This window comes from Chelmon rostratus, chromosome 10, assembly GCF_017976325.1.
Source record: "Chelmon rostratus isolate fCheRos1 chromosome 10, fCheRos1.pri, whole genome shotgun sequence".
In the NCBI taxonomy this organism is placed as follows: domain Eukaryota; kingdom Metazoa; phylum Chordata; class Actinopteri; order Chaetodontiformes; family Chaetodontidae; genus Chelmon; species Chelmon rostratus.
This window is the reverse complement of record NC_055667.1, coordinates 13,108,676-13,136,458: the sequence shown is the minus strand read 5'-3', so window position 1 is coordinate 13,136,458 and position 27,783 is coordinate 13,108,676. Positions and strand designations below refer to the sequence as shown.

The following is a 27,783-nucleotide window of genomic DNA, read 5'->3' as shown; positions in this document are numbered from 1 at the left end:
TTGTCATTATCCTGATCACATCTCTGGAACCGCATACCTTTAAGTGTCCCCTGGCTGTTATTCTGGCGAACCACACAGTGATTAGAGCACCGTCTGCCCCTGTAGTCCCACCCTGCGTGGGGTGGAGAGGCTCTGAACGGACAGACCGGTCTGGATTTACTCATGTCCAGGACATTATTCAGCTGGGTGGTGTGCGCTAGCCGGCTGCTCTGCTCTGCTCTGCGTTCCCAGCTGTGCCTGAAAGAAGTTTGAATGTCTAAATGTTTCCAGTGAAAGAATTTAACCTCTGAACTCCAAAGGAAAGTGCTTTTCATTCATCAGCAGGAAACTGGACACACACTCATACAGTCACGAGCAAACACGCTAATAAGCGCATATGGGAATACTACACACACGTACACTCAGTCATAAGCTGCCATGATGATTCATGAGGACACGGTGCGGATCATTTCCCTAAAGGCCAGACTCTGACCTTTGACCCCTCCGGTGGCAAAAAGCAGTTTAGTTCTCCCTCAGAGAGGTCACATCCGTACAGTCGTCTGTCCTCTTCTTCTCTCACCTCGGTTTGTCCTATCCATCACTCCTCACCTCCTCCTCACCTTTTCTCTTTGCCTTCTCCGAATCTCATTTTCTTCCACGCCACTGCGCTGACGGAGAGAGGATGCACAGCACACCAAAAAACAGAGCGCTGATAAGAAGTCTGAGCTCCTGTGATGCTTTTCAGTTTGTCATGCAGAAATTCTCTTTGAGTTAACGTCTGATTTCCTGCATCTGCTTGTTGAGTTATGTTGACTGACTTGATGGATGAACTGAGCACAAGCGCACAGCATGCAATGATGTTTATGACAGAATAACTGAGCATATAAGTGTCCTCCTCCAGTGGTGGAATCTAAATAAAGAACATTCACTCAAGTGCTGCAATTACGTAATGTTTACTTTTTCATATATGTTTTCATATCTTTCATACAAAACATATTAAATATGAAAATGCCCAACATACATAAAGCAGTTAAACCATGACCAGCTGCAACATTAAGCCACTTTCATGTCAACACATGAATAATACTCATACAATGATGCAATATAATAATATAAACATGCATAATGAGTACTTTTACTCTTACTCTGGAATATTTTTACATTGTAGTACTTCTAATTGAGAAGTACTTCAGAAGTTGTGATTTGGATGAACTGGGTTTGGTTACAAAGAGGCACAGCACATGCAACATGCAGCATGAACAGCGAAAACAAAACGTATTTCTTTTTCCAAGGGACCAGATTTACAGGGGAAGTGAAACAAATGAACACTGACTCTGACTAAGTGCTACTATGAAACAACTGACGTGGTGGTGGTCAGTATTTCCATAAAGAGCTTCACACTTCACAGCTGCCTTAAAAACCTCACTTTCCAAGTGAGCACATGCAGAAACAGACAATAAATCAACAAGCAATTTTCCTTCCTTTTCTCCGGTTCCTCCTTCTTCTTTTCTGTTTGTCGGTCTGTTTCTAAGTGTCTTTTCTTCTTCTAATCTCCTCCTAATTTGTAATTAAGTAATTTGTCCACAGTTTCCTATAGGCCAGCATTATCCACTCTTACATCTCTTGCAATTTCCTCTCTTTTCCCTTATCATTTGAAGCCAAATATTGAGTCTGGACACGCAGCTCGCCAGCCAAGCACCGTCTCGTATCTAATCTCCAATAACCATTAACAGCTGAAACCCACTTAGCTGCAGTAATTAGGGAGGCGCAGGGTGGAAGGGGTGAAGCAAAGACAGAAGGAAAGAAAGAAAAATAAGCTCAACAGCCTGCTAACATTCCTCCATGCTCCTCTTCTCTCATCATTTTCTTCCTCTTGTTCCTTTTTTCCATCCTAGATCCTCCTCTCCTTCCTCTCCTTCCCGTTCATCTTAATCTACACCCCCTCCATGTGTCTCCAGCAGGCCTGAGAGACCATTAATGAAATGTAGACTAGATAAATAATCTCATCTGTCCATAATTACACTCAGCTCTTCGAAAGAAAGCCAGCTCGACATATACAAACTCTCACCTACACATGCTCACACACATATTTGTGTTTGCTATTTCTGCACACATGATTAGGTTACAGGTAGGCATTCCAGCGCCAACACATGCACGCTCTTTCTATTACTTTCTCAGACTCACTGTTAATACCTACTCTTCCTTAACACTCAGCTGGTGAAAGGAAATATCATTTGTCTCGGGTGGGAAATCCATTTTTTGTTAACATCTCATACTCTTAGATTTGGCCTGTATTTGACTGTTTATGAAATTAGCCATCCACATATTTATCCCTTTTTCTTTCCATATGTCACATTAAAATTCAAATGTATGATAACAGATGTTGCATGGCTGAAGGCTGAGAGGATGACATGAGCGGGTGGAAAACAGACAGTGCGTGAACTTGTTTCCATCTATTTCATCATGTAAAGTGATGACCGTGCTGAAAGCCCTTCTCGGTGTGACAGGACCGGCCCACTTTCGGCCAAGTGAGGGCGTGAAAAATAGCCGATCTCGCTCTTCAACTCTAATGGACTCATCCATTACAGTCTTGTGAAAACATGGCCTAAGTGGAGGAACGTCGGCAACAGGGCTCTGCTCGTGTGTGTGTGTGTGTGTGTGAGCAGCAGTTGAAGATGTCAAAATGATGGATGCGTGTTTGCGTGCACACCTGTGTGTATGTTAAGTGTGTATATGCATACCTGTGTGTTTGTGCGTTAAGGTGAGGGGTGTTGCAAAGTGATGATCACAGTCGTTCAGTTGTTTCCTCTTTTAATAAATAAGAGTCTTGCTACACACACACACATGCACACACACATACATTTGCTCAGGAAATAATACAGGTAGCTGTGTGACAGTAAAGAAAAACTTTCTTGGGAAAAAATGTGAATTGTGTAGAAAAGACATTACATAAAGGCAAATGATCTGTTAACCACAATGACAAAAATGACGTACATCTAATATATAATCAGTTTTTAATAAAACAACCTAAAATACAGAATGTAAAAGTCAACTTCATGCCTCTTGTGAGTTAATGAGACTCATTTTGAGAAATGTACTAAATGAGTGATGAATATAATTTGAGAAAAAGTGGGTCAACTGCAACTCTGCACCCACAAAATAACTGATGAAAGAGTTACAGTAATCCAGGGTTTTATTTTACCAGTTCATCATCTTGATGCTATTCTCGGAACAGGAAGGGGCTCCACCGTGTCCTTCGCTAAGCTTTGTCAGAGCCTTCACGCGCTGCACACCTACGACCACAACCCCCGAGAGAAGTCTGCTGCTGAGAATTCACGTCAGGAGGAAAACAGAGCGCAGAGGATAACCTGCTGCTCAACATCAGCAAAAACATGGAGCAGATAACTGATTTTAGAAAGAAGGAGACTCACTCCTGTTTACAGCAGTAGAGCTGAGGTGGAGCAGGTGAACAGTTCAAGGTTGCAGGGAAACAGCATCGCAGAGAAGCTGTCGTGCTCGTCTCACACCTCAGTTAACAAAGGTCAGAAACAGCTGTATTTCTTAAGGAAACTCAATACAATACCCACCGCCTGGTTAACCTGCTGCTGAGATGTTTGAAGGGGAAATGTCTTCACACCAGCGACTCTCTGACCTCTGTGAAACACTCACCATCTGACTCACACAATTCAAAACTTAATGACAAAAACACACACATACGCCACACTCAAGCTGATGGCCAAGTCACTGAGATACGAACCTGCATACATGTTCTTCAAATCCTCTTTCTTGGAGGTGTTTGTGACAGAGTGTGTGTGCATGTTTTCAATGTGTCAGACGAACACATCAACATTAGCAGCATTAATAAACTCAATGTAATGCAATGCCTCTCATCTCATTCCTCTTGTTTCTTCAGCTCTCTATTTCTCATCTTTTTCCTCCTCATCCTTTCATCCTCCTTGTCACCCTCAACCTGTTCTTGCCCCTGACCTCCTCCATGTATGTATTTTTTTATTGTATTTGTTTATTTAACCGTTGTTTAACCAGCAATGTTCCCACTGAGATTCATGATCTCTTTTGCAAGGGAGTCGTAGCCAAGACAGGAGCATAAGAGCCTCACATAAAAGTTTTACATAAAAGAACAAACAGACTCAAAACAGTAAAATAAATAAAGAAATAAATAAATCAAATAAGCATGAAAAAGCAAGTCAGCTCAGGCAATGAACTAGCAGTGTTTAGTAACATGATGCAAATAAAATAAATAATAAAATAATCAAGCTTAAGGTGACACACTTTCACTTTTATGTGATATGGCCATACAAAGAAAATTATACGATGTTGAAATGTGTTACAGTACAATTATTGTTGTGGCCATCAAGCACACTATCAGCCACAGAAAAGAGAAGGATTAAAGCCACGTGGAGCAGAGCGACTGCAAACCTCACAATAAGACACAGTGCTGGATACGTAAGAGCAACGTATGTCTGACTCAAAGGACTCTTCATTCAGCTGACTGCAGAGTCTGCTTTACTTTGGCACTGTGAGTATTTTAAGTGTGAAAACAAGAAAAATCCTCTCACATTTTCTGATGTGGACATACCTTTACACCACATTACACAGTTAATCTCTCCAGCTACCTGCACACAGCAGGGAGAGCCACCATGAGGACAGCTGGAGGGCATCCAGACGTGCAGTGATCACTGTGATCTGTTGTCAAAGTAAATACAGCTGACGTGTCGAAAGTGTCAATTATCCGGTATCTGCATTCAATTTTGGCTTTTGAATTAAAAATACTATACTCTGTAAAAAATAGAATAAAATTTTCTTTTTTTTAAGTATGTTGGATTTTTCCTTTAACAAGTCTTAGCATGTTTGACACACAAATCCACGCAGCATATTCCAGCAGTCAGCAGGTGCTGAGTGTTTCCCGGTGAAGCTTTACTGGCATTAGATGACTTTAATCTGACAACTGCAGTCCATCGCATCTTGGTGTATCTATTGAGGGGTGTGCCTGAACAGTGCGTATTCTCCATCATTTGAGGTAAAGGACGGAGGCGATGTGGATTCAGTGAGACAACTTAGAGTGGACTGAAGAGGGATGAAGAAAAATAATGGAAGGGAAAGAAGTTAAGGCTATTTATGCAGCTGCAGGCCTCACTTTCCTCTCACATTTTAATCAGGAAAGTTGGCTTAATAGTCCCCTTGTCAGACCCCTCTCTTGCCCTTCATGCTACCATGTGGGACCACTGTCCTGTTCGTCTGACTGTTGTGCATGAACTTTGACCTCTCTGCTGGGGTCAGCCCTCAGAGGTATATCCCTGTTTTGTCTTAACTTTTGGTCCTTTGACCCTCAGTCTGGGGTCATGGCCATCAGAAGCAGCAGCAGAGGAACACCAGTGTGGCTACAAGCTGCCTCAAAGAGCCTTCGAGCCGCAGAGCTGTTTCTTTTTAATTCATTAGTCTTTCCCAAAGGGAGGTGTGGGAACGGAAAGGGCTCCTTGTGGGGTCAAAGAGGTCTGTACCAAAATAAGTAATAGTGTACACTCACTTTTAGTTTGTTAATGAGAAGGTAATGAAGCCAGGCACAGTAAATATCCTGTCAAATATTTTTTAAAATCATTTTACCGTATCTGCTGCCCTCTGGTGGCCCTCAAGTGGAAACACTAGTCCTGAATGTCGAAGAATCAGGATGAAACATTCATTCATTAAAAATACAATTACTGTTCCCAAAACACAAATTCACTCATGAATGGTATCTGAGATTAGTATCTTTAGTTACTGGACAGACTCAAGTTTCAAATCTCTCTATCTGTGTACATCAAACTAGCCATCAGTACAGTAGGCTATATAAAGAAGTTAACCTCAATTAACCAGGTGTGTGTGCACTATATGAGTCATGAGCATCAGATCATCATCTTTAGCTGCAGATGAATTAATTCAGAATTAATAATTCCCCATGTACAACTGACATTGTATTGTCCACCTTTCCGCTGTTGAGTTTCTGTATTCATTCATCTATAACACGTTTTTAGTCACATATTAAGTGTTGTGGAGCTGTGGTAGCACGGCGCTTTTATTCTGAAAAGCTCGTACCGGATGTGTTTTACTCCGCTTCGTGAAACACAAACATAGCTCCGTGATGAAGCAGCGGTACAGAGGATGACTCTTACACAGGACAACTGTACATGTAAGTTCAGCTCATCATAATCAATGCATACTCTCATGTGTTTTATACGCCTCTAAATGACCTCGAAATGATAGTATCCACCCAGAATAACGTTACGTGTTTTGTTGTTGTAGCTGGTCCAGTATCTTGCTCATTTTTGCTAGCTTAAAGTACAGCATCGCCAGTTAACATCGAGTGGATTGAACAGATTTGACTGTGAACCTAAAGCGGACTGAGGCTAATGAGCCTCTCTGAATGTGTGTTATCTGCTGCTGAGTCGTTGCACTGTGCTGTAAAGCAGCAGGCAGCTGTTGTATTTACCTGTCAGGGCAGGGTTAGCAGCCACCCGTGTGAGTCCTGAAACTAAATTCAGATTAATACAGAACTTCTCCGATTGCATACATGTAAGTGTTGGTGTTTCAAACAAATAAATGTTGGAAATGTGAATTTCTGGTATTTCTCATGTCTTTTCTCATCAATTTATAGACCAGCGAGGACAAAGTGTCGCCAATGATCTGCCCCTACACTCTTCACTGCAGTGGACAAAATAAAGGAAACACCACATAAACTACTTTGAAGCCATTAAATCACAGCTACAGAAGCTTGATTGAACTTGACTGACAGTTGGGATTGTGTGGCAGTCTTCAGAGGAGAGGGTCAACCCCCTCCACCTCCAGCATGAACGAGTTAACGGACTTTGACAGAGGCCAAATAGTTGGTGCACAGATTGCAGGTCTGTCGGTCAGAAAAACTGCCCAGTTATGTGGTGTATCAAGTCGAACTGTCCTCAAAGTCATGAGTGTTTACAACAAACACGGATATGTTGCATCAGCAAAGAAAAACAGTAGGCACCAGCCACAGCTGACAAGGATAAGCCCGACAAAATCTGGTGCTGACGGAGGAGCCGCCAGTGGGAAACCAGTATCTGACACACTAGACCCCGATGAAGAGGGCAAAAGACCTGAATCCCAGGCCAAAGACAAGGAGTAATATGGTCTGATGAGCTATATTTGAGACTTTCTGTGACATATAAACTGCTTAAAGTTTGCATAAAGCTATGGGATGCCTTCATTTAAACAAAATTTTGTTGAATTTTGAATGTTTTCCTTTAAGTTTATAGGTTTTAATCTTTTTTTTTTTCTTTTTTTTTGAAAAGCTTGCAAATGACCAGGGAATATAAAACTATTCTGTCAGATATGGTACATTCGCAGGCTTTTCTGGATCTTTCAGGATTATGTTTTATAAGCTTCAGTGTTTTATACGCTTCAGTGAATTAAGTTCAGTTTGGGTTTGGGTGCAGCTATCAAATGTTTTTGTCCGACTTATTGACGAGGGGAAAAACACATGTGGACTCTAACATTAGCTCTAAATAAAGCACCAGTGACAGTTTCATGCTGGCTGCAATCAGCTCAGGATGTACTGATATAATGTATATTCATGGGTTTCTGAATAATGAGATTTTCTTTAGTTAAGAAGGAATTAAGAGACAAAATAAACCTGAAAGGGGATAGAAAGAATTTACAAAGAAGTGAAGGTTGTGAAGTGGACCTGTTTTGTTGACTCAGATTGACAAAAAAAGAAAAATTCTGTCTTTTTTCTGTGTTTGTATTAAAATATGGATGCATTGTGCACTGATTTCAAAAAGAGAAATACATGTATCCTCCATCGTTTTGCCGTGTTGGATTAGAACACTGTTCTGACCACTGCTTGTTTATGCACTTTGAACCCCTGAGACATTTTCCTGGTTTCTTTCATTTCATTTCGACCTTTGACCTTCAGTCTGTGTCATGACCATCAGAGGAAGAATAGAGCCGCTGATGACTGCTTCAAAAACAAACTGCAGTTGTAGTTTCTTTATAGGTCTCCCATTGGAGATTAATCAATAGTAAAACTAATCATCTAAGTTGGTAACCTCAGAATAAACAGTAGAATTTAGCATTTTGTTTACTGTTGCCTTGTAGCACCAATAGAAGAGGGAAGCTTTGGAAAATGCTGAATGCAGCAGAGTATTGTATGCACCGCTATTTACTGCTCAGTTGTTGATTTGAAGCTGTAGGCTTTTATTGTGAAAAGCTCCGACCAGAAGTACTAGTCGTCCCCGCGGTGAAACATAAACAGCGCGGTGACAAAGTAGCGGTGAACAGCCTGAAGACGCTGCACAGCTGTAGTTGTAAGTACAGCACAGCGCAGATAATGCGCACGCTAATGTGTTTCATGTGTCTTTAAATTGCGTTTAAATGCTAACAGTTGCGCTCTGAATACGTATTTTATTGATGGAAGCTAATCTAGTAGCTTGCTACCTGGCTAGCCTAAATCACAACATCGACAATTATCATAGGGTGGATTGAACACCTTTCACCGTCAACAAAACGCCAGTGAGCCTCTCTGAATGTGTGTTAGATGCTTCTGGGGTTGTTTCAAGAGTTCAGGTTATTTTGTTCAGCCTCTGTAGTTGTAGTCACCTGCCTCAGGTAACGGTTAGCCCTGTCACGGTGGGTGTGTGAGTCCTGATGCTGAACTCACAACATCTGCCTCTGCATCCAGTTGAGTCATGGTGTAAAAATGTTAATTAATGGTGTTTCATACTTTCCCCTTTTTGTCTATTTATAGACTCAGCGCACTTCAGCAGCCTCTCCCTGCTCCTGCCTCAGTGGACAAAATAATGCAAACACCATATGACAGAGGACTTTGGAGCAGCTAAGTAGCAATTACAGAGCCTGCTGTCAGTTTGGATTGTCTGTCTGCTCCAGAAGGAGTGTTCAAAGCGATATGAGTGACTTGACAGAGTTTGAAAGATGCCAAATAGTTGCTGCAAGGCTATCCGGTGCATCTGTCACAAAAACTGCACAGCTGTTTAATGTGGCGAGAGGAACAGTCTCCAGGGTCATGACAGTGTACGTCAAACATGGACGAACGGCATCAGCCAAGAAAAACAGCGGGCGCAAGTCAAAGCTGACCGAGAAGGACAGACAGACGCTTCTCAGGATAGTCGATGAACACCCTGAGTATACGGCCTCAAAAATCACCACCGAGCTGAACGGGCACCTGTCTCACACCGTCTCTGTGAAAACTGTACGGCGCGAGCTTCACAAAGCTGGTATCTTCAGAGGAGCGTCCGGTCGGAAGCCAGACAATGAGACTGACGCACAGCAGCCAGATGGAAAGAACACTAAACCTGAATCTGACACGCAGAGACCAGGTGAAGAGAGTGTGAGACCTGAAATGCAAACCCACGACAAGGAGCGTGGCACACAAAAGCCTGTGGAAGACAAGACAATATCTGATCCCCGGGCGGGTGTCGAAGAGTGCAGCACAGAACAGTGTGAAGGGAGAACACAACCTGAACCCCGAGTCAGTGACGAAGAGCACGGCACACAAAAGCCTGGTGGAGAGAGAGCAGGAACTGAATCCCAGACAAGTGAAAACGAATAACACGGTCCCGTGTTGCATTTCAGCCTCCCAGCATCCATGACAGTGATGTTAAGGGAAAACCACAGAATGCCTTCACCCCTTAGTGTCGCCAGCTGCTCAATAATCTGTAATAACCTTTCAGCTATTGGATTTGATTATTTATTTTGCATGAGTGCATCTTGGTGCAATATTCAGCTTTTTTCCAAACATGACTGAAACGTAGACTGTTGAGAATTAGCCCCGTCAGGGGTTGGGAGCGGGACACAAATCATCAGACAACATGTAATGTTTGCACAGCTTATTAAAACATAGCAGAAGAATATGAAAGTAGTGTGTACATTCTGTCATCAAGGTAGAAATATTGTCGCTGCAGTTGTAATTTGCTGTTTGATTTTGTGTCTTGACTGTGCACAATTCAAAGCAGACACAAGCAAGGACATGAAGCTACGTCAGCAAACAGCTGATTAATAAATGGTCATCACCGCCTAACGCACTGTGCACTCATTCCAAGGTCTTTGCCAGAAACAAGTGTCTGCCAAATTTTGAATAATAAAAAGTGGTCTCAAGTGATTTCACATGAGCTTCCTAATCTTAGATGTGAACTCAGACTTTTGGAGTCAGCGAGTCGCTCCTGTGTTTTTATGAGCATTCAGTAAGTCAGCCATAATTACCATCAACTGCAGTCATGCAACAAGTTCCATGCAGACAACCTTTCACCTGTTCAAAGTTTCACGTAGGTCCAGGAGTGATTGGTTTCAAGTTTAGAGTTAACACATGTGTATGTCTCTGTCTTTTAACCTTTTCAAAATGTAGCATAATAGATGTTATTCTGTAAACTAGTTTGTCGTACGCTGTATGGAGGTCCATCGGATGTGTTGCTGTGATTGTGGTCGTGATGTTTCTGATGTTTTATTTTAAATCAACGGGAGGAGGCAATAGATTACAAACTCCTCTCAGCATAACACATTACAGTTACATGTAAAAACATACTTGGCCATAGAATCATTTTTTGATTTTTCTGGTCTCATAACTTAATAAACATTTCTGATGAGTACAAGGTCGCTGGAAAAAAGTAGTGTACTTAATCAGCACCTCCTGGTTTAAAAAAACAACCTCAATCAAACATATATCCATGGTCTGCATCGAGTGTATTGAATTTCTATAGTGGTGAAAAAACCATTCAGAATAAAAGTATTATCAGAAAAATGTACTTAAAATATCAAAGCAAGTAGTCAGTCTGCAGAAAAATGTTATAAAAGATGTTCTTGGTTTAGTTGCATTTCACCACAGTAGATGTTTCAAGTGCTAATTTGAACTATTTTATGTACTGTTGGGTAGTTAAATCTATAACAACCCATCATATTCTATAAGATCATTGTTTGTCTTAGTGTGGGAACAAAGTGCATACCTGTACATCATTACGGGTAGTTACAGGAAGTATGCTGGCTAACACCCACAGAGTGTTTAGGTCAAGCATCAGGCCATCAGTTAGACCAGGGGAAATAGTGTGATGGAGGGAATAAATGTAAAAACATTTTATTTCCCATGAATAAATAAATGTAAAGTGGTCTTTTAGTGCTGAGGTATGAAGTTAGTTGCTTTGGAGTCTATTCGAAAAACTCCCTCTAAACCACCACTTTACACTGAGACACTGGAGGAGAGAGTGTACTGACGGACAAAGTGAACAAGTGACCAATGAAAGAAGGACCCTGTCTGACCTCAAATCATCTTGTTTACTGTTTCATCGTGGAAAACGTGAGAATAGAAGAAGTTAAAAGTCATTCAAAGACCTCCCAGACACTGACGTCCACATAGTGGGAAGTTGGTTCAGTAAAATCTATGAAAATACTAAAGTCAGTGTAAATAACTGAAATGTGAAGACAGAAGTAACCCTGATAATTGGACATTCTTTGTTTTGTTTCTCATTTTTAAGTGATTAACCTCTCTGTTTTAGTGATATAGAAACTGAAATTTACATACAGTGTAGAAAATAGCATGTTTATTTACTACAGGGACTGAAGGGGGTTGAAGGGGTCCATTCCTTAACTGTCAGTTCATCATTACAGATCTGTGATGTGCCATGTCACCTCCATGACCACCATGAGTAGTTATGTTAGTAATGGGGATCCAAATAAACTAAATCAACTGATTGTCACGACAAGGCGGCTATTGTAGTTAAAAGACACAGATAGGAAGGTAGATAGATAGCTCAGCGTACTGTTACTTAAAATGCGCTCATGATGACAAATTCGATGTATTTCATGTATTTAATGGTACAGCTGCACATGCGCGTCGTACAATGACGCAACAACAACTGACCCGGAAGTGTAGCGCCAGTAGTAAACACAGCTTCACAGCTGTGTTACTTTCAGAACGATGGTGTACGTGTCCAACGGTGAGTGGTTTTTTCCCGTGTCGTTAACTGTTTTCTCATATTAAATATGTAGCTTTCTTGCATTTATAGTTTTCTATGCCAGACATTTTCAGTTGAAACACACCACGCCAACAGGAATGTGTAATGTTAGCAGAGCGTTTGGCTAGACATAGCTAATTAGCTATTAGCAGGTTTAGCTTGGCTGGATCTGCGTTGCAGGACGAACTGCTGAATTAATCGAGCCAGCCTTGTATAAGAAGGTATCTACTGGTGTTCCCACTGTTGCCCATCATATAATTTGAGAGTTAGCTGCAGTCGTTTATTGGGCATGCTGTATTGAACATGAGGGCATTTAACAAAGAGGCTCAGTTTCAAAAGCATCTTAAGGTTGAGGTGATCGTAGCCCCCAGACTTAAAATGTGACCCAGGCCTCTGCTGTGTAGGGCCTTCGCTTAAGTTAGTCAGTCGTGATTGATTGTGTCATTCAATGTGTACTGAATGCCAGGTTAAGGGGAAGTAACACTGCTTAATCTGTACCTGTTTAACTGAGGAGGAAAGTGTACATACACTTATGGTTTTGTATGTGAACAACATCACAAGATATTCCGTCTGCCATCACCCGACCCCTGTCTGATCCCTCGTCTCACTTAAATAAATCTCTCTGTCCATCCCTCTCAGGTCAGGTCCTGGACAACAGGAGTCAGTCACCATGGCGACTGTCCTTACTGATCGATTTCTTCTGGGGAGCAGTGGAGTTTATCAGCCTGTTGTAAGTCGATCATTCACACGGGCATTAAATCAAGGAGACCTAAAGGCACCATTATTAACTGGAATGGATGTTTAACCCTTCAAACAATGTTAATGTTTGCTATTTTTGATTTATTTATTTTTTTCAAGGATTGTTTTGGCAGTTAAGTCTTTCTGGTTTCAGTAGGTGCTGTCAGCTGTCTATTAAAGTGATAGAGGATTTTATTCTATTACAGATATTCAGTTTACTGTCACAGAGGAGCAAAGAAAGCAGAAAACATTTAAGAAGTTGAAATCAGAAAAAATGTCTTTTTCTTAAAAAATTATCAAACTGATTAAGCTATTATCAAAATAGTTGACAACTAATTGATTGCTTGTTGCAGCTGAGACATTAGCATGCTAACTCTTGCTAATGCTGAGGCACATGAGAATGTCTGTTTTTTCAGGTAATTTGTCAAAAACCAAAAAGTTGAGAACATTGTTTTTGTATCACCACATAACACTGTTGCCCCTCTGATCTTTGTCCTCTTCTAGTTTTAGGACAATGGTTTACCCTAACATGACAAAGAATGGAAACTATGGTTCATCAGGCTTCAGTGATGGCAGAGGGTAGGTCTCTGGGCCACATTCATTTCTCTACTTTCACTCTCTCTCTCACACACACACACACACACACACACACACACACACACACACACACACACACACACACCTCTATCCTAAACATTGAATGTAACTTAATCTGATGGTGGCAGTGTAGTCAATGTGGTACCTTGTGCTTGTCATATGCCAGAAACAACTGGTGTATATGGTGTAAACTTTGTTTTCTCTGTGTATTTTTTGTATCCATACATGAAACCCACTGGTGAATAGAAGTTTATTTAAACATGTTGTTAATAATCTAGGGAGAAGTACTGATCTGAGAGCGGTAGAGTTAAATATCTTCCACTACAGCAGTTGAGTGTCGTGCCACATATTGTGTCCATTTCAGGACAGGAGTAGGTTTCTCATTCATGTTCCCCATCCCTTGCACTCCAGTTTCAAATACCTGATGCAGCCAAGAAACTGATTTAAACAATAATAAAGAAGTTATTACTCTTTTAAAAGACCTTTATTTAGGGTCAGTTCATACCAATGTTCCCTCTCCTCTGTCATTTGCTCTTACAGTCCTCCAGGTCCCCCTGGTGGCAGAAGAAGGATGGGAAGAATATCTCATGGTGGAGCTCCCAATGCTCCACCAATGGGTGGAGGAGGATGAGGAAGGTGAGAAATATTTTTTTCTGAATGAATTATAACTCAGTGGATAAACTCCTTGTTGCTATTATGTACCTTCTATTTATGAAGCCTGTATAAGAGTGAGATTAGGGGTTTAAATTAGAATGTAAAGATTTCCAAGTTCCTTTTTAATTAACAAACAAATATTTGGATATGTGAGAAAAATATAACTCCTTCTTTATATAACCCGCACTTCTCTGTAGGTAAACGCCTACACATCTAGTGTAGGCGTGGGGCCTGGCACAGTGTCCGTTTGCTGAGAACTTTAAGAAAGATGGTGTCTGATGGTGACGTCACAGTGCTGAAGCCCCTCTTCATCGGCTGCCGCTGCCACGAGCAGTTACTTGAAGCCTTTCTGGGAATTCCTACTCGTAGGGGCCAGGATGGCTGATACAGCAGCTATTTGCATCACTTCCCCCCCTTTTCCTGCTTCTGTCTTTACACTTAGCTGTCACACCAGTCTTCTAGAGATGTGTGTCACTGACATCTCGGTTGTGATCATCCCTCCAGGGAATCATGAAGTTAGTTTTGTCTTTGTTTGGTGCCCTTCTGTTTGAATGAACTTGTGCTATTAAAGCATACTGAGCTAGTTCGTCTTGTTCCATTACTGTCACAGTTGGTAATGACCCACCTCGCCTCTATGTAGAGATGGGGAACACTGGCCAAAATTAATCATATCATGTTTGACTCTGTACTTCAATACTGATAATGTTAGAAGATACTCAAGAGTAGATTTATAAGAGGTGTGTGATTTTGTATCTGAAATATAATGTGGATAATGGCAGAGCAGGTGGAGGCATTTGCCATTCTTTTTAGTCAGCTGCAACAGTTGCATAATGCAATGGACTTAAGCATTAAGTTACTCGGTTTGTGAAGAGGGATGTGGATTGTACTGGAGGCAGCCTTGTGTTCAATATTGGTCACAATTCCAAGAAAGGTGGATTTTGTTTGTTCAAATAAAATGCAACTATTGTGTATCCAAGTGTCCAAGGGTTTATTAGCAGATTCAAACTTCCATTAAAAAGGATAAACAGTATTATTTACAGAACATTAACAAGTAAAACTTCCTCTTGAGTGTGTTCAAAAGTTGCACAACACTGACCTCTTTTGGGTTTGTGGAAAAAGCAAACGGAACAATGTAAAATTCAAATTGTTTTGCAATAATTGTCAATATGGTGTTAGCAGTGCTCTAATTGTCATACTGTAACTATCAGTATACTTTCCTACCATGGATATCGATGGTGTTCTGCTTATGTTTGCCTGTAGTACAACATTTGAGGTTTTCTTACCATGACACTGCTTTATTGTGTCAATTTGATCAAGCAATCAAGAGTCTTCCTCTATGTATTTGACAAACTCTAGAACATTTATCTGATGTCTTTTCTTGCACAAGAAATGGTCTACTTTACACCAGATGTGTTTTTCAGTTGTATACACAACTGAATGCCACCAAAAGCGTCTTTTTTTCCTCTTCACTTCTATATTCTTCTTGGAGCGCTTTCAGTAACACCTGAACGCTGCCTGTGTGGACACAGTGTTAGATTAAAGGAAAATCTGTTCAGTTTCACCAGACAAAGGCAGCTCTCTCACGGAGCATTCGGACGCCAAAGCGCTGCCACTCCCTCTGGTGGATCCACATCTCCTGAGTGGTGTCCAGACAGGCCAGCACTGCTCCACCCTTCCACGATATCAGCCAAGGGTCCATGTCCTAGAGCACATGCACGTCAACATACAGTACATTAGTGCTGTGTGTATGTACAATATGTTGTCAAAAGCACTAATCGTACTAATTCCCAACCTTTGACCTGGCCACACCTGTACCTTGCTGATTTGTATCCTATTGAATCCTATTCTTCTTCTATATACAACATATCCCTGGTTACCTTTGGCCTTGTGATAACTTCCACGTTGTCGACCAGCCTTCTGAATGAGGGTGGCATCTTGTTGATGATGCGGTGAAGCAGAAACTCCTGAGCACCATGAAACATAAGCCCTCCTCCCACAACCAGGATGGAGCTGTACATCTTGCGTTTGGTTTCATCTGATGCTGTCAAAAAAAAAAAGATGAGGTGAGTTAAAACAGCACATCCTGAACACTGTAAAACGTCTGTCCCACTCTGCATCCTTTGTCATTTTTTATGTCCTTATACATAAAATAAAAAGACTTCATGTAGTATCTTTTTTATCATGTAACCCCTCACTATTTCTATTTTGTGATCCAGTTACATTTTTACTGTCTTTCCTGCTTCACATCCGTCACTCTGTCCTTTCTTACCACAGCAGTCGATGCTGTGCAGGATGGCCTTATCCAGGCCCAGTGCTTTGCTCTCAAACTGGCTCATGATAGCGGTCTTCCTTGACAGGTGGGCAGACAGGGGCTCCTCCACCTCTCCTGCTCCCATCAGGCACTCCCCCTGTGAAGGCCCAAGCTCGGTCTCCCCCTTCATTGCTCCTCCACCGCTGCCACTCCCACAGCCCCTGGGCAAGTCAGACAGCTCCCCGACCCCTCCCTGGCCGGTCATCTCACCATCCAAACCTCCACCTGGTCTGGAAACAGCCTTCCTGTCTGCAGCTGATTTGGAGGACTGGTGAGGAAAATGAGAGACTGTTCAAGAACCACACAGCTTCTATCTGAAGACATTTTATTCAATTCAACATGTGAATCTGTGCCTTGCTCTGTGTGAGCGTGTGTCACCTGGTCCTGCTTGCTCTGAGTGCCCAACAGGTAGTGTTCATCATGAGGGTCCTCCGAGTCACCTTGGGAACGGTACTGAAGTGACGTCATCTTCTGGCCTACGATGCCAAATGTGGTCGGGTAGAAAAGACCCATGGGTGCCTAACACACACATACGAGCCATAAAACATGAGAGGGAAGAACACACATAGAGCCATAGATGAGAAGTATTTCTACTACACAAGCAGGAGGCAGAATAATGTAACAGGTATTCCAACAACAATGTGTTTCATAACTAAGTACCTCTAATTTCTCATCCCCCAGTCGAACCTGGTAGAGAAGAGCTGGGGCTTCTGGGAAACGTGTCTGGAATTCATGATCTTGTAGTCCTGATATGTCCTGTTAAGAATAGACAGAAGAAAGACAAATTTTAGAAATAATCTGAATAACTGCTGATTTCTTTGTCCATTCTTGAGAAACAACTATGGTGCTCACAACAGAACCAGCACTTTACTAAAACTGATCGATGTATAAGCTACAGTTCTCCAATGCTCCCTCTAAACACACAGACCCCACCCCCTGACCAACACACACTTGATCTAGATGGCAGAAAGTCTCTTTCAGATGCTGGAGCAGCTGACAGTCCAGTCTGCTGGACAGCTGACAGTCTCTGTAGGGAAAGCCTGCCCTCTGCAGGAGCCAGAAGAAAGTGCGGGTCACATCTGAGCCACCGTAAGCCAAACACAGCCTGGAAAGTCCAACAGACACGTAGTTCATACAATGTAATACTCATCATTTTTTTTAATCAAACATTCACTGTTGATCTGTACTATGTCACTGTTGTGGGTTAAATGTGTAAAAGGGATCAATGATATCAGTTACTGAAAAAGAGACTTCATTGACATAAATGAAACACAAAAGTCGTCATCAGTCCCACCTGGAGTTCCGGTGGGACACTCCATCCTCTACACAGCAAAGACTGGTTTTCTGGTCTCCAACATCCACGACACAAGCACTGCTCAACCCACTGCCAAACGTAGCACACACAGACTCCTGGTGCACGATGATCGCTACACACACACACACACAGATACACACACAACAGTACAGAGGGTAAGGTAATGGCAAGAGATACAGAGTGGGTGGTTCCTTAATCTACCCTGACTAAGCCATACATGTATAAACTTGTAGTGTGTAATACCTGAGAAGCCCATATTAAGCAACAGCATGTTGACAACTTCCTTGACGTGCTGCCTGTTGTAGATGTCTGGAACCAACAGGATGCATCTGTAATACTGGAAACCAGTACAAAAGCGAAGCATTAATGTGAGAAAGAAAGTGTTTCCACTATCAGAGTAGTTTGAACTCAGTTTAAGGTTACTGGGTAGTTTGTAAATGCTCTTACGTGTAGATGTGCTTCTAGGTTAATCTTACATACTTTTTCCTACATTTTTTAAACATTTTGATGTTCCTCATTTTTGTGCTGTTTAGTTAGCCACGCTGAATAAACCTTTACATACAGTGCTACATAATACAATTTAATGATTTGATAAGCCTTTCTTTATCCGTCTTCCTTAGGTTTGCCCCACAGAAGAAAGTGATACATGTTGAAGAGATGAAGAGGTTTCTCCTACCTTTAGGTCTTTGAGGGGGATATCCAGTTGCTTTTGAATGACATGGCTCCAGATCGTCTCCAGGTCAGCCAGGACAGCAGTCAGTGAGCCCCCGGGACCGGCGTGCACATTGAGCTGACCTCTCACCATAGGCCAGTGGATGTTGTAACAGTCGGATGGATTGACATAAAGAGCCTGCATGATGGAAGGGTGGTGGGAGAGAGAGGAGAAAACAAGATGAAGACAAATGGATATAACAGACATAGTGAGTTTAGGTAAAGAAAACAGTTGTAGATGTCTTATTGTACAGGAGATGTCAGACTAATTCAGACACGTGCGCTGACCTCCTCTCCCACCAGATGAGGAGGATGGTGGGTTGTGCTGGTCCACTTCACCCTGGAGCTGCTGTCTAGTACTGCTGGGCGAATCTGACAGTTATAGGCTCTGGCCTTAACACACAAACACACACACACAGAGTATAAAAACATAGATCTCAGCAGATGAAAACATACAACACTAGACACTATCACACTAATCACAACCAATCAACCCTTTATTTACTTAAGCAGATTTCATACAAGCAATGCAGCCTAAAGAGCTCAAAGGTCTGTTGAGTAATTCTGGAGAAAGATTGTTGATCTTCCATGTTTGCATACCAGATCTACCCTCCCCAGCTAGTAGGCAGCTAGTGGACCATGAGGAGATATTTGCGGAGCTTCAAATTCAGTGAATATCAACAATCTTTCTCCAGACTGACTATGCAACAATCCTGTCTTTTCCAGTTTCTTTCTGTCATAATACACACCTGTTCAGCGGACACGGGTGTCCTCCGCACTCCATTTGACATCTTCTTGGACCAGATGGCCTGGTCGACCATTTTAAGCCCATTCTGCCTCTGCTCATTACTCTCTGCTTTCTGTCAGACAGGCAGAAGACGCAATGAGGGCAAATGAAAAATGACACAAACATGAAATTAAGCTGAGTGCAGCAGAGACTGTATAAAAAGACTGAATTCCGGGTGTATCTGGTCACGATTCACGTACATTTAGACCTTCTCTCAACAGCCAGGCATCTTCATATCTGGGCTGTCCACTTTGCTTGTGTCTGCGTGCTATCACATGTGGGATGGTCACCGGAAGAGTGTCTGTTGCTCGGCCAATGCGGAGTGTCCTTGAACCAGGGTGGATGACAACCACAAAATTGCTCTGTATTTGCTGTAAAAGAGAAATACATGCATAGAGAGGGGTGATCAGCATAACAATGCCATGCACAATAGAAAACTTAAACACGATGTAGCACTGCGTAAAAGTATGTGGATACTTTAACATTACAATAATGAAACTAATCTCCTAAACTAAATTTGTCCTTCCGAGTAACTGATGAGCTCAAGTAGTAACTAACATTAACAATGAATGCCTTTCAGTCCACAACATGCAATGTGTGTGCCCGTGAAAGCTAAATAGGCTGAATAATACAGATTCAGACACAGATATTCGGCTACATCATAGAAATATGAGTATTATACAACAGTTGAGAGGCTCGGCTTCCCCTCTCACCTCCTGAAGGGGGTCTGGGATGGTCGGAGGAGCGATGGGTCGCTTCACCCCGCGCTGTTGCTCCTTCTCTTTCTCCTTGTCTCGTTCCTTTTCTTTCTCCTTCCCGTTGTCCTGTTCTTTTTCAGCCTGGGTCATGGCTACTGATGAATTTAATCGACTATACTTTTAGAAACAATGAGTCGGGACCTTTTCGTGTTTATGGAGTGCATAAAAATACGACCGCAAGCAACGACTTCCCTCTGAATGAAACGTTATGCCAGCGATAGCCCGTACTTCCGTGTTTGGTCACGAGGTACAAAACGGCGATTTCTATTTGTCGAAACAGTTGTTCTTCTTGGCAGCGCTTTCCCTAAGGGATTCACATGGGCAGTGGAGGTTTATACTCAGTGGGCTCCTCTCTGACACAACAGATTCATAGACAGTCCTTTTCCACAATATATCAAATATTATAGGAAGGCATCAAAGAAAACATACAGGTAATATTACTATTCATGTCTTTCATGGTATTAAATGTTATATTTCATGTAGACTTAATGTATGCACTGTGTGGTGGATTTTTAAGAAATAAATGAAAATATAATGAACTCACTCAACGCAGACACTCAGAGACTATATATGTAACTGAACACCAGCCTCTCTGGCTTTAAGTCGCAATGATAGTATAATGGTGAATGCTAAAAAGTAGAATAAAAGAAGCACAAGCTGAGAAGAGTCATTTAAAAAACTTCTACCTAAAAGTTTAGCTACCATACACCGCGGATCATACCAGACCAAAATTAAGTTGTAGCAGCAAAAACCCTGTATGTATTCAGCTGAACTTTTTAAATGCCTCTTTACACAGTAGGATAGTTCATGAATCTGTTCTTGGGCATGCTGCTGCTGCTTATGGCTTTTGCATGTCATATAGGTTCAAGGTTCAGAGATTCAGAACATTCATTTCCGAGTCCAGTCAATCTGATGGGGCATTTGTTACTCAGACTACCTGCTGTCATTCATTGAAGTGCAGATGGATGGTGGTGGAGGACCTTAAAATAAATCCTACATGTTACAGAAAGCCAGTGCAGAGCTAAAAACCGGACTAATATGCTCTCTCCTGAGGTATATGATCAGATCAATCAAATATCAAATATATGTCAGATTAAGCATGAGCAGCGGTGAACTGATGTTTGGAATGTAGACCACTCTTAGTTGTGATATGTGAGGCCCCGCAGGGCCATGTAGGGTCAGATCAGGAAAAGATAAACTAGAGGTGGTAATGTTTGAGGGACAATGGCCATAGATATAGATTGTCCAGATCTGACCCTGAAGCTCTCTCAGATGGCCGACATCTGATCTGCTTCTGCTTGTTAATGAAGTTTTCTTTAACTGAAGCTTCTATCAGCGGAGTTCTTTCTACACCATCATCATTCCACTGTTCAGCAGGACCTGGCTGATAAACATCACTCCTCTTGGTTCTAGTTAATAGCCAAACTGCAGGATTTGGATGGAAGTCTCTGAGGTTTTTTTTTTGGGAGGCCAGTAAATAATAAGCCACAGTAATGGTGTTGTCTTGAAATATAGGCATGAACAAGTTTTTCAGCATGTTTTTGATTTATAAGTGGTCATACTTGTTTCTAGGATGGAAAGGTTAAGCTTTCGTCACCTTGTTGATGTGGGATTTAAAGATTTGATCTGAATCTATGGATTTTTCTTCTTTTAGTCTGCTCTTGGTCTACTCTCGGTTAGTCTTTGAACTCACAAAGGTCTCAAGGTTACAGAGCATAAATGCCTCATATAGTCATACAATTATAAAATTATAAAATACTTAATGTTTTAGTGTCTCCAAATTTTATTGTCTGCCATTGCCTATTTTGAAAAAGGACAGATGTGTATTAGAAACATGTGACACTGGGGGCCACATGGGGTCCTAGACGACTCGTTGGAGAGGGCATCTTAAGAGTTGGTGTGCCACTGCTATGATTGACTTGTTGATGGTATCATCTCTCTTCTGGTTAACTCCTTCGTTCAGCTCACAAGAATTTCCATCATATATGCATTATACTAGATAATGCAAGCTGCCAAGTCATAACATGCTGACATGAAAACAAACAAAAACAAAAATGAAGAAAATTCTTGAGGGGTTGTGATATATAATGTAATAGAGCATGCAACCTTTAGTTTTAGTTCATGGCAAATTAGAAAATTAGGTCTGCTATAAACCACTTCTTTCTCTTTGATTGATATTAAGGAACTGCAGATGAAACAAAAATATGCCACCTTTGGTAAACAAGAATGGGCAACTTTGATATTGAATAAAAAAAAATGCTATAAGCAGATAAATCAATCTTTGTCACTGTTGATAAAGTTCATTGAAATTTAGATAGTTTGCAGTGAATAAGGTTGTCTGTCCTGATATTCTGTTAATTTCATGGGACGTTACCAACTTGTCAGCCAATCAGAAACAGAAACAGAGCTGCATGTTAGCCAGAAGAGATGAGCAGTGTGGAAGAAGTATAATAAACACTGTCGGTGAGCAGCCATGTTCTTTACATGATGGACGTAGAGGTTTTTCAACAAGGTGTCAGGGACATATTGCACTCTGCAGGAGATAAATAACCTCTGTCTGTATCTTTTCATCGCTCATCGCTTCATAACGACATGTGCACTATCATTCAAAAGTTTGGGGTCAGAAATGTCCTTATTTTTTAAAGAAAAGCACTGTTTTTGTCAATGAAGATAACTTTAAACTAATCAGAAATACACTCTATACATTGCTAATGTGGTAAATGACTATTCTAGCTGCACATGTCTGGTTTTTGGTGCAATATCTATTAACTATCACTCCAGTGTTCTAATGGTACAATGTGTTTGCTCATTGTGTCAGAAGGCTAATGGATGATTAGAAAACCCTTGTGTAATCATGTTAGAGCAGCTGAAAACAGTTTAGCTGGTTAGAGAACCTATAAAACTGACCTTCCTTTGAGCAGGTTGAGTATCTGGAGCATCACATTTGTGGGGTCGATTAAACGCTCAAAATGGCCAGAAAAAGAGAACTTTCATGTGAAATCTTGTTCTTAGAAATGAAGGCTATTCCATGTGAGAAATTGCCAAGAAACTGAAGATTTCCTACTCCCTTCAGAGAACAACACAAACAGGCCCCTATAAAACGTACATAATCGCAATTAGCATGCTAGCTATATTAGCTTAGTTATTGTGTGCGGACAGGTTTAGGTTTAGAACAGGGGTGGGCAAACTTTTTGACTTGTGGGCCACAAAGGGTTCTAAACTTTGACAGGGGGGCCGGACCAGGAGCAGAAGGATGGAGTGTTTTGGTAATCCACCTCATAAGAGAAAATAAATCTCATGGGATATGTAGAAAACATGTGCTTTAATATCAATTGAAAATGAACAAAAGCATTACAACAAAATATCTGTCTTTGAAGTTCCACAGAATTTAGCTATTTATTGAAATGACTCTTAAAACACTGAAAAATTAAATGAATAAAATATTTTTTTCATTACTAAAAGTTATTAAAATATTTAGTTGTCCACTCCTTATTAAAAACTGGATATTCTCTGTCCACTTTTCTTTTCTTAGCTCCGCTCATCTTTACAGAAGGGCTGAGGCTCGAAGACTAAAGCTCAAACGGAGTAATACGGCGCACCTCAACAAAGCTCTGTATCTAGAGTGCGCCATCTATTGGGAAAAAGACAGAATTGCAGGGAAAATATAACATTAACACGGTTAATTTATATAGTTTCTTCAAGTTCGGCGGGCCGGATCAAAAAGCTCAACGGGCCGCATATGGCCCCCGGGCCGTAGTTTGCCCATGCCTGGTTTAGAATCAAAAGGTACACACTTTTGATTGTTGTAAAATATTGTATCTGTTCTTTGTTTTTTTCACTTGGTATAAATATGTGTTTACATTTACTAAATTCATAATTTGAATTTAAAGAACATTGTGTCATATTTACATTTCATTAAGGTGTATTTTGAGTTTAAACAGGAGATAGTATTTAATACTTAATTCTAAAAAAAAATGGTGTAAGTGCATCTTCCTACTAAGTGGAGGCAACCACCGTATTCCAAAATTCATATCAAAAACGTAAAAGCTGGAAATTTCATTTGTTGCATTCAGGTTAGCATGGCCAGCCATAGGTAAATATACCCAGGGTCCTTAGTGCTACAACCCCATGTTATGCAGTAATAACTATAAACATGATGAAAGAGTCAGCTACTCAGTAATCGACTACTCTGACTATGAATGTAAACATTTTCATTACAAATGTTCAAATAGTAGTGACAACAGATTTCAGTGGTTCCACCTCCTTTAAAATCTTTGGCTGATGTCCGCCTAGCTTTTCTACAGCCTCCCTTAACTTCCCTGAACTCTTTTCCATCCTTGGAGTGAAGATCAGATCTAATATCTTCTCGCCTTCTTGCCTCTGGGTGTGTAGGCTCCTGCACAGCTTGCTCAAGTCCTTCATCAAACAAAAAGTCTTGCAGGCCCTCAGTTCCAGCGCCAGGTTACAAGGCCTCTTGGCCTGCTGCTCGCCCAGCTGCACCACCCAGAACTTAGCCAAGTCGCTGGCGCTCTTTGCTTGGCTTGCCACCATGTTGAGGATCAGTGGGTAAAGGTCATGAGCTGCAGCTGGGATGGAGGGTTCTGGCTGGCTGTGGTTGGAAGGAGAGTCGCTGGGCTGTGAAGAGGGCTGAGATAAAAGAAGAGAAGAGAATTTACTTTTAGTTTATTTAACATTATGAGAAGGAGGACATTAAATCATACATAGTATCAACAACTGCTCTGAGTAACACAACACAGTCCTTGTTGTGGTGCTTGATGTAAATATGCAGGAATCCAGGTGACATCATATTACCAACAATACAAAAAAGGATCGTCACTAAAGTTAGACTAGTTAGACAGTAAGAAAGAATTTAGTAATATTATAAACAAGTTATAATCTATCTACCTGTGGGCAGACGATGAGCACTCGGTCTGCAGCCATGGTCTGTTCTGCCAGCCAGCGCATCAGCCCCAGCTCTGCTATCTTCCCTTGCTGCCACATGTCGACAGTCACACTGCAACAGCCGTGCCACTGCAGGAACTCCGCCAGGGCCACCACGGCTCGCTGGAAGGCCAAATTCTCAGCAGGGTACACCATGAGGACAGGGACAGGAGATGTAGGCAACATTTTGAAACCAAATGAGGTGGCGAAGTTAGCGCCACAGTTTTTATCTGGGGAGTAAGAAAACAAAAGGAGGGTGTAGTTATATCTACCACCAGGCAGCACTTTCAAACCAGTTATGTAATCTATAAGGGTTTCTGAATTCAAATGGAAAATTTGTAGTGAGGCCAAATTTTATAGGTTTCAGTATTTCTTTCATCCAACCTTAAAAATCTAGGAGATGAACACTGCTAGTCTCTGAGGTGTTTCCATTGCAATATAGCAAGAAGTGTTAGTAGTGTTGTATTTACAGATTATGTAGCAGGAACTGAGGATCATCAAACTGGCAAGTCCTCCAAAAATGGCTGCCGCTGTGCTGGTGAAGTTGACATCGCCAGGAACAGATGTTCTCAATTGTGCAGAGGACACTTGTGTAGTTTTACCTAAAGTAGTGTTCTTAACTGGAGTGAAATATTAAAAAAAAAAAAGTATTGTTAAAGATAGAACAATCTTTGTCGTGTATTATACATGATATACACTTACACACATGCACAGGTAAATGAGACTACTCACCTGTAGGAACCTGAGTAGTTGTTGCTGCTAAGAAAATGAAATAAGGTTTCGAAATTTTAATACTTTCCCGTCATGCTGCCAGTATAAAAACAGCATAGAAGTCATAACAGAGACTACAAAAGATTTATATCTCTCACATATCTTGTGTCTATCACATGCTTAGATGATAAGCCTTGAAAAATGTAGTAGTTCATTATCATGTGCTATTAACAGAGTTGCAGAGTGCAACCGTATAGAGACATTTATAAGGTAGACACCTTTGAGTGCTGAGTTCTTCCCTCATAGTGTGTAACAAGAACCACAAACACTCAAATGAAAATTTTAACAAACATTATTTTCTGCCTTTGTTTTTTGATATTTTGTTATAAAGTGTCAAAAAAGTGGAAAATTTAAAAAATGAACGTACGCTGTTTTGGGCGAGGTATTGTGATTTCGGCGAACTGGTAAGGGGGGCCACTCTCCGGTTGAGGCAAAGGGAGATTGGCAGCTTGGATGTCAATGAGGCCATAGCTTGCCCTTACTAAATAATGAAACCATATCTAGATTTGAAAAGAAGGCAATCACTGTATTGAGTTACCCGTCAGTATATTTCCATCATTAAACTTATGCTGAGCAGACAGTCACTGATTAAACACGATCAATTCCCGTAAAGATTCCATCCGTTATACCTGCTTTGTCCAGGTGTCCTTCACTGTGGTCAAAGGTGGGTTGTATCCACAGTGGTACGGTGTTTCCCCCCTAATTGCGATCCGAGTGCCCGTCAGATATTTAAGACTAGCTGCAGAGACACAGAAAATGTCAGGGTTTGTAGAGGTTAAAACTCAGTTGGCCTTCAAACATTGACCAGTCAGTGTCTTTCACTTCCACTGTGATGGACTGTGCACCAGCTAAAATATTTAAACATAGATGTTTTTACCCTCTGCCTAGTGAAAAGTGTCTGGGAAGTCTCTGTAATAGGATAATCATTGTAGGTGTAATGCAGAATAATACATAGTTATTCATAATATCAGTAGGATACTTTCTTGCATTTAAAATTTATATTTAATAATCATGCTTATCATAGTAATCAATTTGAAGATGCCATGTCAGAGAACTGCACCATATGTGCACAGATGTATTTGGTAAACTGTCTTAAAGTCAACAACATACATGTGTTTCGAAGTTTTCAGGTGAAAAAAGTACAAAGCATTGTCCCCTACCATCAATGTTGATTGCCCAACTTATGTTCATCTTATATCTTTCTCCCTCTGTCACCAGCTCCACATTCAAGTTCGCCAGTCTAGATGGAGTGGTAATGTTGTATGGAGGGAAATCTGCAAGAAGCAGCCACAAGAGATCCACACATTGATAATAATACACACATTGATGTGTGTATTATTTAAACATTTCATCAGATGTTCTCTGTTAATTCAGCTGTTCATGTTGAAACACCAGAGAAGTGTAAAAACGCCATCTTCACAAGAATCTGGTACTCTGGAGTTGTAAAATGTGTTAAAAGTGTAGCTACTCACTTTATTAAATTTTGTGAATATCTGTTATTTACCCTTTGCCTATGTATAAAATATAAAACTGGCAATGCAGTTTTATTTTCCTTATTTTAGTCTAGCAGTAATTTGGTGGTAATGGAATTTCCACTTGTCGCAGAAAAATTTAATGGAAGAGATTAGTGTCTTATCATGATAATATAATATAATATTTCCATATAATGATAATAAATTCTACGTAAAGGCTTTCCATGTAAAAAGGAAGCTAAAAGCTGTAGAGAATAAAAATAAATCTAACAGAACAAAATATCTATATAATAATAAACATAAACATATATAATAAATATATATAATATAATAAACACAACATACCATGAAATTCATGACACTCCACTTTCTGCAAAGAAGTCACAAAAACAGGTCACTTACAGGTAGATCACATTTGATTTTAACTGAAACAGTGAGTTGATAACTTACAATTTCATGTGATGCCGCCTGGGCGACAACATAGGAGACAAAAATCAGTGTGACTCCCCACATCATCAACGCCTGTCTGGCCTAAAAATAAAAGTGTAGAACTAAATAAATAAATAGAGACAATTTTACAATCCACAGCATCTTCAGAACAGCCCGAGTGGTGCGCGTGACTTTCTACCTGCGCGGCGTTTGATCGGACGCTCCGTGTCAGCACGTTGTTCCGGCGGTCCCGCGAGCTGCAGCCCCCACCTGTCAGCGTCAATAAAGCACTGCGTTTGTTCCGGTAATCCATCAATATAAACCCGCTAAGCC

At 41.0% G+C, this 27,783-nt stretch overlaps 4 protein-coding genes across 5 annotated transcripts; 2 read left to right on the top strand and 2 right to left on the bottom strand.

The window, feature by feature from the left end:
* The first annotated feature begins 8,240 nt into the window (after positions 1-8,240).
* Positions 8,241-10,409, top strand: LOC121613261. The gene is made up of 2 exons (XM_041946588.1): positions 8,241-8,312; positions 8,753-10,409. Exon 2 carries the CDS (start codon positions 8,912-8,914, stop codon positions 9,572-9,574), a length of 663 nt encoding a protein of 220 aa, XP_041802522.1. The 5' UTR covers positions 8,241-8,312; positions 8,753-8,911; the 3' UTR covers positions 9,575-10,409.
* Positions 10,410-11,873: 1,464 nt separating this feature from the next.
* On the top strand, positions 11,874-14,926 carry selenok (selenoprotein K). The gene is made up of 5 exons (XM_041945855.1): positions 11,874-11,948; positions 12,606-12,696; positions 13,209-13,283; positions 13,842-13,937; positions 14,153-14,926. Exons 1-4 carry the CDS (start codon positions 11,930-11,932, stop codon positions 13,930-13,932), a joined length of 276 nt encoding a protein of 91 aa, XP_041801789.1. The 5' UTR covers positions 11,874-11,929; the 3' UTR covers positions 13,933-13,937; positions 14,153-14,926.
* actr8 (actin related protein 8) lies at positions 14,926-20,039 on the bottom strand. The gene is made up of 13 exons (XM_041945853.1): positions 19,793-20,039; positions 19,280-19,450; positions 19,042-19,152; positions 18,581-18,685; positions 18,258-18,431; positions 17,825-17,918; positions 17,561-17,693; positions 17,218-17,371; positions 16,927-17,022; positions 16,645-16,785; positions 16,225-16,534; positions 15,833-15,996; positions 14,926-15,657 (listed from the first exon to the last, which is right to left on the bottom strand). The coding sequence occupies exons 1-13, from the start codon at positions 19,925-19,927 to the stop codon at positions 15,514-15,516; spliced, it is 1,932 nt and encodes a 643-aa protein (XP_041801787.1). The 5' UTR covers positions 19,928-20,039; the 3' UTR covers positions 14,926-15,513.
* Positions 20,040-23,276: 3,237 nt separating this feature from the next.
* On the bottom strand, positions 23,277-27,782 carry LOC121612874. Of its 2 annotated transcripts, none has more exons than XM_041946027.1 (10): positions 27,650-27,782; positions 27,472-27,552; positions 27,367-27,391; positions 26,710-26,823; positions 26,179-26,288; positions 25,917-26,049; positions 25,511-25,537; positions 25,249-25,398; positions 24,743-25,008; positions 23,277-24,484 (listed from the first exon to the last, which is right to left on the bottom strand). In XM_041946027.1, the coding sequence occupies exons 1-10, from the start codon at positions 27,761-27,763 to the stop codon at positions 24,062-24,064; spliced, it is 1,443 nt and encodes a 480-aa protein (XP_041801961.1). In that variant the 5' UTR covers positions 27,764-27,782; the 3' UTR covers positions 23,277-24,061. The 2 variants fall into 2 exon arrangements, with proteins under 2 accessions (XP_041801961.1, XP_041801962.1); XM_041946028.1 differs by having other exon boundaries at positions 25,511-25,534.
* Position 27,783: the final 1 nt, after the last annotated feature.